Raw genomic sequence first — 14963 nt, forward strand, 5'->3', positions numbered from 1 at the left:
TAGATACATGGAAGATAAGCTTTAGGCTGCACAATGAAACTTTTATAAGCAACTTTATTGCTGTTGCTGCTGCTGCTAATAACAACTGGGAGGCTGAATTAGGTGACATAGTGAGCATCAACCTAGCAGTGCAAACATTTCTTCAGAAAACTCTGAACCTTTATAACTCCCACTGTCCAATGTTAACGAAACAAGTTACAAATAAAAGGTTAAACACTCCATGGCTTACAAAGAGGTATACTTAAATCTATTAATAAAAAACATGACCTTGAAAAGAAGTATAGGGTAGAAGTCATCCCCAAAGAATTTTCAAAGATTTACTCATCCATGCTGTCTAAAATAATTAGAAGAGCCAAAATAAAATACTACGACAATACATTTACCCAAATTAAGGGCAACATTAAGAAAACATGGAGCACTATCTCCCAAATATTACGTTCAAAAAAGATTTTGAATAAAAAACAATTCTCCTATCCAATGACGATGGTGTGCTTTCGGCCTCTGACACTGCTATTGAATTCAATAGGTTCTTTTCATCCATTGAGACATCCCTTGCTCGTGATATTCCATCCTCACTCACTAATATTAAAGATTACCTTACAGGTAACTATCCAGAGTCTCTGTACCTAGCTCCCGCTAATTCCTCTGATGTTAATGAGGTAATCCTTTCCCTTAAAACTAAGTCAAGCGCCCTTGATGAGGTGCCATCTCTAATTTACAAAAAAGCCTCCAGATTTCTAGCTCCTGCCATTGCATTGCTCTTCAATAAATCACTTGAACACCAAACCTTTCGGGATATTCTAAAAAAGCGAGAGTAACCCCAGTCCACAAATGTGGTGATCTCGCTGATGTCAACAATTACAGACCTATATCAATTCTGCCAACCTTGTCAAAAATATTTGAAAAGTTAATCTACAAGCAGCTTTACTCCTTTCTAGCCAAACTCAATATACTTAGCTTTTGCCAATATTGTTTCAGAGCCAATAAAAGCACTAACGATGCACTTATTGGAATGGCAAAATGTCAAGAGCAGTCTCCGTGGTGTAGTGGTAAGACACTCGCCTGGCGTTCCGCGAGCGCTATGTCATGGGTTCGTATCCTGGCCGGGGAGGATTTAATGGGCGCAATTCCTTAACTGTAGCCTCTGTTTAACGCAACAGTAAAATGTGTACTTGGATGAAAAAACGATTCTTCGCGGCAGGGGATCGTATTCCAGGGACCATAGGATTAAGGACTTGCCCGAAACGCTACGCGTACTAGTGGCTGTACAAGAATGTAACAACTCTTGTATATATCTCAAAAAAAAAAAAAAAGAATGTCAAAAAATTTTGCAATGTACCTGTAAACATTTTTTGACAATTTTACTGTAATTATCCTACTCAAAATCATCTGTACTTCTAAAGTAAAGTTGTAAAGTACCTGTTAAACACTTTTTATCAATTTTAGTCTTATATTTCTTTAAAACTTTCTATTAGTTTAAGGATTTGCTCTAAGGTTAGTTTAAGGACTTGCCCGAAACGCTATGCGTGCTAGTGGCTTTACAAGATTGTAATTTCAAATTAAACTCTACGTTCTCTCTTAACCCCCAATGTACCCTCTTGTATATAAATAAATAAATAAATAAATTAGTATGATTAACTTAATACATACAGCTCTTGATAAAAATGAGTTCCCTGTTGGGTTATTTGTGGACCTACGTAAGTCTTTTGACACTGTCAACCACCAAAACCTTCTTCTTAAATTACATCATTATAGAGTCAGAGGTCACTCCCGGCAATACCTTTAGTTTTACCTTACTGACAGGCCCCAGTATGTTTCTGTGAATAATTCCATTTCTCCTACACTACCCATAAACAATGGTGTTCCACAGGGCAGCATACTTGGCCTTCTCCTCTTTCTCATCTACATTAATGACCTTCCAAATGCCTCTCAACACCTCAAACCAATCTTATTTGTTGATGACACAACTTTCATTTTCTCCAGTCCTGACCCTCTTGCTCTAAATGTCACTGTGAATACTGAACTAAATAAAGTCCATCTTTGGCTAACTGCCAACAAACTCACCCTTAACATTGACAAAACTTTCTATACATTGTTTGGCAATAAATACTCAAATGAAATTAATCTAAGAATAAACAATATACAAATCAGTAGTAAATTTGATGGTAAATTCCTTGGTGTCCTCATTGATAAGAAACTGAATTTCCAGGGACACATTCTAAATATAGAAAAAAAGTTTCTAAAACTGTTGGCATTCGTTCTAAGATCAGATATTATGTACCTTGCCCGAACATCATCCTGCTTGGGGACTTCAACCTACGGCACCTGAAATGGAAGAACCTGGCTAATACAGTAATATCAGAAAGAATACCAGGAAGTAGCCTAAATGCAAATGACCTGCTACGGATGTGCGACAGGTTTGCCTTAAACCAGAAAATAGTAGAACCAACTAGGAAGGAGAACACGCTGGACCTCATTTTCACTAATAATGATGAATTGATCAGGAACATAATGATTATAAATACCTGTTACTCAGATCACAACTTAATTAAAGTTCTGACAACCATGGGGAGTAGACCTTCAAAACCAGTCCGGATTCCCGGTGGAGGAGATTTCAGTAAATTCAACTTCAATAATAAACAGATAAACTGGGAGCAAATAAACCAGGACTTCATAGAAATAAACTGGGAAGAACAGCTAGAAAATGCAAACCTGAACCAGTGCCTGGAAAAAATAAGCTCAGTAGCACTAGAAATATGTTCAAACCGCATACCCCTAAGAAAAAAGAGGAAGAGATGCAGATTGGAACGGGAACGTCGTTCCCTATATAGGCGAAGAAAACGAATCGCGGAACAGATCTCCAGTATCAGCTCTTGATACTGGTAATAGCTCCAAAGGGCCACCACTTACGGGCTATTCATGCCCGTGCCACCTTTTGGGTGGCTTAATCTTCATCAATCATCGCGGAACAACTTGAGAGTCGCACCCTATCTCAAGAACGGCTAAGAAGGTTAGGTAGAGAAATAGAAACAATTGAACGGAAGCCTCAAGAATCATACAAAACCCAGGAGAGGCAAAGAGAGCAAAAGGCCATCAGTGAAATAGAGAGAAATCCGAAATATTTTTTCTCCTATGCAAAATCAAGATCAAAAACCACATCTAGTATCGGGCCCCTGCGAAAGGAAGATGGAACTTTCACCAATGACAACAAAGAAATGAGCGAGCTACTGAGGAAGCAGTACGACTCTGTTTTCAGCGAGCCATTAAACACACTAAAGATTGATAACCCAAATTAATTTTTCATGGATATGATACCAACATCAAATCATATATCAGACGTCACCCTATCCCCACCAGGGATAGGCCCGGATTCTTGGAACTCCATATTCATCAAGAACTGTAAAAAGCCATTATCGCAGGCCCTCCACATTCTGTGGAGACAAAGCCTAGATACTGGCGTTATTCCTGATATACTAAAACAGCAGAGATAGCACCACTTTATAAAGGAGGAAATAAGGCAGAGGCAAAAAATTAAGCCCGTAGGCCAAGGAAGAGCCGACAGTAGAAAAGGGGCAAGTAGGCTTAGAATAGAGGCCCGCGGGCCGGGAACAAAGCCCGTAGGCCGAGAAAGTGCCCGTAGACCTGGAAAAAGTGGTGGGGGGGGGGGGGCCGCAGGCCTGAAATGGGGCCTGTAGGCCTGGAATGGGGCCCGTAGGCCTGAGAGGAGCCCGCGGGCCGGGAACAGAGCCCGTAGGCAAAGAGAGAGCCCTCAGTCAAAACGTAGAGCCCGTAGTGGGGGTAGGACCTGTAGGCCTGGTAGAGCTCGTAAACCGAGAGTAGAGCCCTTAGGCCAAGGATAGAGTCCGGTAGGCCAGGAAAGAGCCCGTAGGCCATGGATAGAGCCCATAGGCCGTGAGTAGAGCTCGTAGGCCGTGAATTAGAGCGCGCAGGCTGTAGAGAGAGCCCCTAGACCGGGAATAGAGCCCGTAGGCCGGCGGGAGGTGGAACAGAGGGAGCGCAACCACGCACGTGGAACGGCGCCACCTCGTGGGTGAGTGGAGCGGGCCACAGCCACATGTGGGCACGGCACTGGAGGGAATCGAGCTAGGGGGCACGTGCACGCACGGACACGCACCCCGAGGGACACGGCGCTGAGCACACGCTGGAAACACCAGGGACGGCCCTAACTAGGAGGGTGGGGAGAACACAGACACCCCACCGATGGTTGGGAAGCAAAACTGTACCTAAGGGCGTCAGGAGGGAGGCAGGATGTCCCTGCCGGTTTAGGCTGAGATGTCGAGGGCCTACGTCAACAATGCCAGACAAGCTGAGGTTCAGGACCGTAGGCGCTGGTGTAAGATCCATGTAGTTGGTAAAACACTGATTTAGGCAGACTAAGTCCTCGTTGTTACTGGGGTCCACATGAGAGTCTGGTCGACTGGAGAGCGCGGATGTTTTACTTGTGGAGCGGACGGCGACTGTAGGAGAACAGGTTGCGACCTGATTGATAAAGATTAAGCCACCCAAGAGGTGACACGGGCATGAATAGCCCGTAAGTCGCGACTTACTATTGCAACATTGCAATAGTAAGGCTATTGCAATAGTAATAGGCTATTGCAACAACAACAACAACTTGTTGTTGTTGTTGTTATAGATTCAGCTACTCGGAACAAGTTCCAAGTAGCACGGGCTATGGTGAGCCCGTAACTTACCTGGCACAGGAGCGGGCAAGTAGCACAGGCTATGGTGAGCCCGTAGTGGACTTACCTGGCACAGGAGCGGTGCTGTGAGTCGCGACCTGATTGATGATTGATGAAGATTAAGCCACCCAAAAGGTGGCACGGGCATGAATAGCCCGTAAGTTGTGGCCCTTTGGAGCCATTACCAGTATCATTAGCTGATACTGGAGATCTGTGGAGGTGCGACTGCACCCTGCGTTACGGGAGATGTCTCCCGTCGTCGCGACCTGATTGATTGATGAAGATTAAGCCACCCAAAAGGTGGCACGGGCATGAATAGCCCGTAAGTGGTGGCCCTTTGATAAATGAACTAATCTAAGCATAGCATTTCGGGTAGTGCCTTAATCTTAATTTTCCCCGGAATACGACCCGCAAAATTGTTTAAAAACCATGTACCCATTCACTGCTGGATGAGCAGAGGCGTACAGTTAAGGATTGGCGCCTAGTGAATATGAATCCTTCCCTCTTCCCGACCAGGATATGAACCCAGGCTAAATTGCTCGCGAAGTGCGGGGCGAGTGTGTTACCAATGCGCCACGAGGTCATCATGGTCAGAAGACTGGCAAATTCTTTTTATTTAAAAAAATACAAGACCTTGCAGTTTAGGTAAAAGAAGGTAGTTACTTATTAACTGTATAAATCTGGTGCGCCCCCACTTGGATTATTGTACCCAAGCATACAGACCTCACCTGCAGAAAGACAGCTGCTTTGGAGAAAGTGCAACACCCGGCAACAAAAATGTATTCGAATTTACCTGAGGGCTACTATAATACTCTAGTGGCATCTATATTACAGGAAGGGTGCGGCTTGCTTAAGGTTTCCCTGTTTGTCCTGATTTTTTTTAGCTGGATTTTAAAGTTCAGCAGAGTTTTGACATTGGTGTGTAGGCAGTTCCATGGGTTTATAACCCTGCGAGAGCATCTTCTGTTTCCAGTCCTACATTATGCTTGTTGAACTTGAAACCGTTGTTCCTTGTTTGTGTTACATCTGATCCTTTTGAAGAAGTCTGGCCGGGTCATCCTCAGAATGGTTAAATTTGTTATAGGTTTCAATGAGATCAGCCTTGTTATTCCTAGACAACTTCTTCACAAGGTCAGATGTAACACATGTGCAACAGTTTCAAGCTCAACAAGCCACAATGCAGGACTGAAAACAAATATTTTTTCACCCTCAAGGTTACAAACCCATAAAACCGCCTACCCGCCGAAGCCGTAAATGCCAAAACACTGCTGAACTTTAAAATCCAGCTCGATAAAATTAGTAAAACAAATGGAGCAACCTTTCACAAGCCAACGGCTTCCTGTCCTCGTCGAAGCCTAGTAAGATAGTGACACAGGTAAAATTATTAGAGTACAATGCTGGAGCGCCATCGCTAACGTTGATACAATGTTGATCCAACGTCATTTAAGTGTTCATTTTGGTGAGATACCTTATATATGCAGGATATAATTAATAATAATTGATTGTGTCGCAGAAGCAGGAAGAGACAGGAAGCCAGAGTGTAATATCATATAGGATAGTAGCATAATACTGCTCTCACCTAGTTGTACTCAGCTCTTTGGTCCCGCCTCTCAACTGTCGATCAACTGATGTATAAATTATGTGTTTGTAGATCAACTGTGTTTATATATCTAAGCTTGTTAATTAAAAGATACAAACAAATCGAGTGAGTCAATAACGATGGTCAGCTTTCAGCCTCTGATTCTGCTATTGAGTTCAATAGGTTCTTCTCTTCCATTGGGTCATCCCTTGCAAATGATATTCCATCTTCCAGTACTGACGTTAAGGACTATCTTACAGGTAACTATCCACAGTTTCTGTACCTAAAGCCTATTAATTCCACTGACGTCAATGAGATAATCCTTTCCGTTAAAACCAAGTCTAGTGCCCTTGAGGAGATACCAACTTTAATTTACAAAAAAGCCTCCAGATCTTTAGCCCCTGCTATTGCATTGCTCTTCAACAAGTCACTTGAACTCCAAACCTTTCCAGATATTCTAAAAAAAGCGAGAGTAACGCCTGTCCACAAATGTGGTGATCTCACAGATGTTAACAACTACAGACCTATATCAATCCTGCCAAACTTGTCAAAATTTTTTGAAAAACTAATCTATAAGCAGCTTTACTCGTATCTAGCCAAACACAATATACTTAGCCCTTGACAATATGGCTTCAGACCCCCAAAAAAGCACTAACGATGCACTTATTAGTATGCTTAACTCGATTCATACAGCTCTTGATAAAAATGAGTTCCCTGTTGGGTTATTTGTGGACCTGCGTAAAGCTTTTGACACTGTCAACCACCAAAACCTTCTTCTTAAATTACATCATTATGGAGTCAGAGGACACTCCCTGCAATACCTCAAATCCTACCTTACTGACAGGCTCCAGTATGTTTCTGTGAATAATTCAATTTCTCCCACCCTACCCATCAACATTGGTGTTCCTCAGGGCAGGATACTTGGCCCTCTCCTCTTTCTCATCTACATTAATGACCTTCCAAATGCCTCCCAACACCTCAAACCAATTCTGTTTGCTGACGATACAACCTTCATTTACTCCAGTCCTGACCCCCTTGCTCTAAATGCCACAGTAAATACTGAGCTAAATAAAGTCCATCTTTGGCTAACTGCCAACAAACTCACCCTTAACATTGACAAAACTTTCTATATTCTGTTTGGCAATAAATCCTCTAATCAAATAAATCTCAAAATAAACAATACCCAAATTTGTAACAAATTAGAAGGCAAATTCCTTGGCATTCTCATTGACCACAAGCTGAATTTCCAGGGACACATTCTAAATATATCAAAAAAAAGTTTCAAAAACTGTTGGCATTCTTTCTAAGATCAGATATTATGTACCCCGCCCTGCCCTGGTGACTCTCTATTACTCCCTTATCTATCCATATATCAACTATGGTATTTGTGCTTGGGGCTCTACTACCCAAAATCATTTACGTCCTCTAATTACTCAACACAAAGCTGCTATTAGGACAATTTCCAACTCTGGCCCCAGACATCACTCGGTACCCCTACTCAAATCTCTGAATATGTTAGACATTAAGTCACTGCACATTCTCTCATGTGTATTATACATATATAAAACGCTAAACTGTAATGCCAATCCTGACCTCAAAAGCTTCATAGAAGGTTGTAACAGAACCCATGAGCACCACACCAGAAATAAATACAGTTTTGATATTCCTAGAGTACGACTTAATCAAACTAGAAATGCTCTACAAATCAAGGGACCCAGATTGTGGAATGACCTTCCCAACCATGTTAAAGACTATACCTCTCTCAACCAGTTTAAGATAAAAACGAAGCTATACCTAATAAATTCCCTGTAACCTACCTTACCCCTTTATTTTTATTTTTTTATTTTATTTATTTATATATATACAAGAAGGTACATTGGGTTTGTGAGAATACATTGGATAGTACAGTATTTACATTCTTGTAAAGCCACTAGTACGCGCAGCGTTTCGGGCAGGTCCTCAATCTAGCAGATAATTTTAAGTAGGTAATTTCAATCAGAATTGATAAATGAAAGATACATTACAAGAGAAAAATGAGATGAGAGAGATAAGTAAGTATATTAAAGCACATTGTTATATTAAAGCTCTGATTGATTACATTGACAGCTTGATTAGCAATTTAAACAAGATTAATAGACACCATACTTTTGACACCATAGTTATTAGATAAGGTAAAATACACAAATTATTTATTTATTTATTTATTTATTTATTTATTTTTTTATTTATTTATATACATGAAGGTACATTGGGTTTGTGAGAATACATAGCATAGTATTTACAATCTTATAAAGCCACTATAGTACGTGCAGTTTTGCGAGGGCAGCGGCGAGGGCAGGCGGAGTGAGGCAGAGCCCCAGTGTGCGCCCGTATTTATACAGGCCCCAAACTGCCCGCGCAACGCCGCGGGACGCGCTGCGCAATTGTTTCTTTCTCCCCCGCCAGAAAAATCCCCGCTTGCGATCAAGCAGTGACCATATATAAAGAGGGTTAGGCTGCTATACTTTATCAATAAAGTAGAGTCAAATAAGTTGTATTATCAACCTAAAAATGTAAATAAAATGACGAGGCATCCAATGTGCAGCGATACTTCTCCATGAGATCAGTACCAATTATGAAGGGAGTCTCTTCCTCAGGGAGTACCTGTAGTTGGTCTTCAATGTAGGTGTCGCCTCCCATGTGGAATCGAATTGTTTTGGGTGGCTTATTTTCCAAACCAATGCTTTTCAGGAAAAACCTTGAAATGCTGGTCTTTTCTGAACCTGTATCAACCAGTATCTTATCGGTTAGTGTATGTTGTGCCTTAATTGGCAACTTTATTCGTATACAAGATTGTAAACAGGAGGCTAATCCAAACCCTTTATATATATAGGGTCTTAGTTTCTTAAAGTAGAGCTATGATTTATTACTGTGAAACTACTGTATGACGTGGTACTCGGTCATTAATGGGAAACAAAAATTAAAATTGGGGATTGGGTCGTGGTCGTAGTAATTGTCCATTTCCGGAGGGTAAACTAGTAATTCTGCGACTAATTCCTTACCGTTTTGTAGCTGTATCTTAACATTTTCTACTGTACTCATAGTGACGTCTTTTACTTCCCTATAAAGTTCTACTTTAGTGGAGAAACTCTCGGAAACCATCTTATCTAATCCTAATCTCTTCGCTTCTCGATGTTCTATGAAGTTAGCTGTCGACCCGCTGTCAACGAACATAGTAGAGGGTTTCCCATTAATTTTCACTTGGAGGTGATTATGGTCCTCCAGAGCAACCTCCTCCATACCCTCTAGTGACGGGGGATCACACATTATAGGCTGATGAAGGAAGTATATTGTCAGCACCTCGCCATTATCGCTGATCTCATAGCACCTGTCTTCGAGTTTTGGCCTTTTACTGTGGCTATTGTGCTCATCCAGGAGCCTTTTGGATCCGCCTACGACTTTTTCCATGCCAGTAGCCATGACTGAGGAGAGTGGAGGGGGACTGGAGCTGAAGCTCGACCCTTCGTCCATATTCTCGTCTTATATTGGGTCTCTGTCTCAGACTCGAACTGTATAATATATCCTAGATCCATCATAATATAGTCATGTACATCTTTTAGATTTAACTTTCAATAACGGTTTTGTATTTATAAATTTATATTTTGTGGTAAATACACAAGTAAATACACCAGTAAAGTATATTTTGTATTATAATAATAATTCCAATTTTTGAGAAGAGCGGGAAAATATTAATAATGTGCGCCGTGTTCGAAGACTGGACCAAGTACGAGAAGGTGCAGCCCCGCTGGACGGGGAAGGCATATAAACTGCTTTATGCAGGTGCCGACATATATGGGAACCTTACTAACTTTACTTAGCTCAACCTAACACAACCCAGCCAAATACAGTCTAACCTAAGCTAATACATCCAGGCATAACAATATACAAAAAAGGTTTTAACCAAGAAAACCTGGTCGTATGGTCGTATTTAACCTGGTCGTATTCCAGGGAACATGAGATTAAGGATTTGCTCGAAACGCTACGCGTACTAGTGGCAGTACAAGAATGTAAGAACTTTATTGTCAACCAATGTCTGTTTTTTTTTTAAAGAGCGCTGTTTGTCGACAGAATTGTATTTGTGCTGCTTTTTCAGCTATGTTTTCATTTCATGTTTTCTTTTTACTCTTTATGCTCAATTAGTATTAAGCTTTAGTCATTCAAACAATTCTTCGCGGCAGGGGATCGTATTCCAGGGACCGTAGGATTAAGGACTTGCCCGAAACGCTACGCGTACTAGTGGCTGTACAAGAATGTAACAACTCTTGTATATATCTCAAAAAAAAAAAAAAAAAAAAAAAAAAGTTTTTCATGCCCGAAACGTTTTGCGTAATAGTGGCTTTAGGCATTGTATGTACTAGCTCTATCTATAAGTCCACCAATCTTTGTAAAAATTTCTTGTATGTATGTACCTTACCTAAATAAACATTATTATTATTATTATTATTTATTATAGTATATGCAACATATTAAAATAATAAGAGTATAGGGGCTGTGTGTATATATATATATACTGAACGTGTGCTTTAGCAATATGTTTGAGAAAAGTGTCGTTATTTTGCAATACTGAAGGAAAAAATGTGGGAGGAAAAGGGCGATGGTGGTAGGTTAGGAAGGTTGAGAGAGAGAGAGAGAGAGAGAGAGAGAGAGAGAGAGAGAGAGAGAGAGAGAGAGAGAGAGAGAGAGAGAGAGAGGGGAGGGGGGTGGTGGGAGCCAGGTGGGTTGTGAGGCGGGAGGCGGCCACAACACCAACAACAAGCGGGCCTCACCATGAAGACTGTCTTTATGGTGGCTGAGAAGCCCTCCCTGGCACAGTCTCTCGCAGAGATTCTCAGCAACAGGAAGAACACCACCAGGAAAGGTAATGAGGAGTCACCTTCAGGAGTACGTGTAAAGGTTAGAAAATCACCAAGAAACTCTGGTAAATTCAAGTTTTCATCACCACCCAACATGACGGTGCCTCATCTCCACAATTTTCATGACTTGTCCTGTTAATTTGGTTTAAATGACACCTTTAGCTGGTTGAGGAGTTCGTGACTAAAGTTTGTACTGTGGAAACTAGAGCTAAACTCTAGTTTTTACTAGTGTCATTAGTGATAAGAGACGACTACTGTGAATATACCTTTGCTCAGTTCTCGATTAAATCCCCTAAATTGTCTTTGACTCTTGGAGCTATCAATAGATTTCTCAATATTAATATATCTGCATTCTCAGATAACCTAAGGAATCTAATTATAAAGAAGCTCAACGAAAATCACATCATTCTAGGAGGTGACTTAAGTATTAACCTGTGTCAGTAAAATAGCCCACAAGTCGACTATTTCTTCAACAGCATGAACTCCTGTATGCTAATCCCCACACTCGCCAAGCCCACTCGAATCGCTCAAATATTTACTCAAACATTCGCTACTACCTTGGACAGGTAGTAAAGGTTAATATGGACTTACATAATGGTGCCTCTTTTTTTTGTTTTGTTTTCTTTTTATATATGCAATAGTTCTTACAGTTTTGTAAAGCCACTACCATGCATAGCATTTCGGGCAGGTCCTTAATCCTAGTTTTCCCAGGGGATACAACCCGCCAAATCATTTAACAACCAGGTTACTGTAAGTCATTTAATTCACTGCTGGGTAAACAGAGACTACATTTAAGGATTGGCACCCAGTCAATCCTCCCCCGGCCAGGATATGAACCCAGGCCAAAGCGCTCGCGAAGTGTCGAGTGAGTGTTTTACCACTGCACCACGGGGGACTAATCAAGGCTCACATCTGAGGGTTGTCGCCATTGGGAGGGTGTGACGAAACCTCCAGCCTTGGAAGGAGAAGTATTAGTGGATCGCAATGAGGATGCTACTCTGCCACCTACAACACCCTGACTGGTACATAAGTCGTCTATGAACGATTTGGTACAACACATTAGCATTAGATATTTCCTCATTTGAGATGGGGATGCCTGCACTGTTTGGCATGACTTCCCCGGGTTCTACTTACATGGGTTCATTCAATGCATCGCCTCTCCTTCCTCCTCCTGAGAGAGAGTGAGAGATGGGGTGGGGGGGAGAAGTCTGGAATGGCATGGGTGTCTCTCCTTTAGACTCTGGTCTTTGACCATTCCAATCCCAGCTGTACATGATATCTTATATATGTGTGTGTAATTACCTAAGTGTAGTTACAGGATGAGAGCTACGCTCGTGGTGTCCTGTCTTCCCAGCACTCTGTCATATAATGCTTTGAAACTACTAACGGTTTTGGCCTCCACCACCTTCTCACCTAACTTGTTATAACCGTCTACCACTCTGTTTGCGAAAGTGAATTTTCTTATATTTCTTCGGCACCTTTGTTTAGTTAGTTTAAATCTATGACTTCTTCGTTCTTGAAGTTCCAGGTATCAGGAAATCTTCCCTATCGATTTTATCAATTCCTGTTACTATTTTGTACGTAATGATCATATCACCTCTTTTTCTTCTGTCTTCTAGTTTTGGCATATTTAGTGCCTCTAACCTCTCCTCGTACCTCTTGCCCTTCAGTTCTGGGAGCCACTTAGTAGGATGTCTTTGCACCTTTTCCAGTTTGTTGATGTGCTTCTTAAGATATGAGCACCACATAACCGCTGCATATTCTAGCTTTGGCCTAACAAAAGTCGTGAACAATTTCTTTAGTATTTCGGCATCCATGTATTTAAAAGCAATTCTCAAGTTAGAAAGTGTGGCATAGGCTCCTCGCACAACGTTCTTTATGTGGTCCTTAGGTGATAGTTTTCTATTTAGAACCACCCCTAGATCTCTTTCTTTATCAGAATTCTTTAAAGATTTCTCACATAATTTATAGGTTGTGTTTGGGTCTATGTTTTCCTATTCCATATTCCATAACATGGCATTTATTCACATTAAATTTCATTTGCCAAGTGGGGCTCCATATACAGTACTTATTTTGTCCAGGTCTTCTTGAAGAGCATGACAATCATCTAAGTTTCTTATCCTTCCTATTATCTTAGCATCATCTGCAGGCATGTTCATATAATTCTGTATACCAACTTGTAAATCATTTATGTAGACAATAAACATCATTTTTGCAAGAACTGAACCCTGTGATACTCCACTTGTGACATTTCTCCAGTCTGATACGTTGCCTCTGATTACTGCATTTTCTTTATCAGAAAATTTTTCATCCATGTTAGAAACATACCTGTCACCCCTCCAATATTTTCCAGTTTCCAGAACAACCTCTTATGTGGAACTCTGTCGAAAGTCTTTTTTAGGTGCAGATAATTGCAGTCAACCTAACCATCTCTTTCCTGTAAAATCTCTGTGGCTCGATCATAGAAACTGAGTAAATTTGATACACAGGATCTTCCAGATTGAAAACCATACTGTCTGTCTGATATTATATCATTTCTTTCCAGGTGTTCTACTCATTTAGTTTTTATTATTTTTTCCAATATTTTGACTATTACAATTGTCATTGATACAGGTCTATAATTGAGGGGGTCTACCCTGCTGCCACTTTTGTAGATTGGAACCATTTTAGCCTTTTTCCACCCGTCTGCTACGACTCCTGATCACAGGAATGTCTGAAAGATCAGGTGAAGAGGAATGCTGAGCTCAGATGCACATTCTCACATTCTCTCAGAACCCATGGTGAAACTCCATCTGGGCCAACTGTTTTGTTCTTATTTAGTTCCTTTAGCATATTTTCCACTTCATCTCTAGACACCTCTATATGCTCTATGTTGTTCTGGAATTCTTATTGTCTGGTTCTCTGAAGAGTTCATTTTGTACAAACACACTTTGGAACGTTTCGTTTAATGTTTCACACATTTCCTTTTCATTTTCTGTGAATCTGTTTCCCATTTTAAACCTCTGATATTATCCTTTATCTGCAATTTGTTGTTTATGAATTTGTAGAATAGGCCCAGTTCTGTTTTACATTTATGCGCTATACCTTTTTCAAAATTTCTTTCTGCCTTTCTCCTTACTGCCATATAGTTGTTTCACACATCTTTGTATCGGTGGTATTTTGGGGGTTTGGCCTCTTCCTATATTGATTCCATTTTTGTGTCTTTTGGTCTCTGGCCCTGCCCAATTTCTGTTGAACCAATCATGTTTCCTGGCCCTGCATCTCTGTTTTGGTATGAATGTTTGTGTGCCTTCATCGTATAATGGGTATTTTGCAAAATTTGGCATACATTTCATTTACTTCCCTGCCTAGCAACAGGTCTGTCCAATTACACTCATTAAATTTTTTTCGAAGTTCCCCATAGTGACCTCTCTTTAAATCGAGTTTATCAACTGTTTCAATGTCCCCATTTTCTTCTAGATGATATCTTAAAGCATATTTAATGTCTAACAGGACGTGATCACTCTTTCCCAAGGGAGGAAGGTACTGGATGTCAAATGTCTCTTCTTTCCTAGTGAATACTAGATCCAGTACTAATGGTACATCTCCTCACATTCTTGTGGCCTGCTTGATGTGTTGATACAAGAATGTCTCCAGAATGAGGTTCACAAATCTGCATGTCCAAAAGTCTTCCGTTCTTGCTTCATAGGCCTTCCGGTCTATTGCTTTAAAGGTGAAGTCCCCTAGTATCAACAGTTGTGATTTATCTTTATCTGCTTGTACAATAATATCTCTCATGACCATTATGAGGCC

The 14963-nt window shown here is 40.9% G+C and overlaps 1 protein-coding gene across 4 annotated transcripts in view; it reads left to right on the forward strand.

Moving 5' to 3' along the window:
• Window positions 1–10913: 10913 nt before the first annotated feature.
• Window positions 10914–14963, forward strand: part of Top3beta (topoisomerase 3-beta) — a 67333-nt gene continuing 63283 nt past the window's right edge. For 2 of the 4 annotated variants that reach the window (XM_045745540.2, XM_045745543.2), the window contains exon 1: window positions 11021–11176. In XM_045745540.2, coding sequence (XP_045601496.1) covers window positions 11086–11176 — 91 coding nt within the window. In that variant the 5' untranslated portion in view covers window positions 11021–11085. Of the gene's footprint in view, window positions 11212–14663; window positions 14884–14963 lie in introns of all 4 variants that reach the window. The other 2 variants (XM_069325254.1, XM_045745541.2) reach the window with 2 other exon arrangements.

Source organism: Procambarus clarkii, chromosome 16, assembly GCF_040958095.1.
Source record: "Procambarus clarkii isolate CNS0578487 chromosome 16, FALCON_Pclarkii_2.0, whole genome shotgun sequence".
In the NCBI taxonomy this organism is placed as follows: domain Eukaryota; kingdom Metazoa; phylum Arthropoda; class Malacostraca; order Decapoda; family Cambaridae; genus Procambarus; species Procambarus clarkii.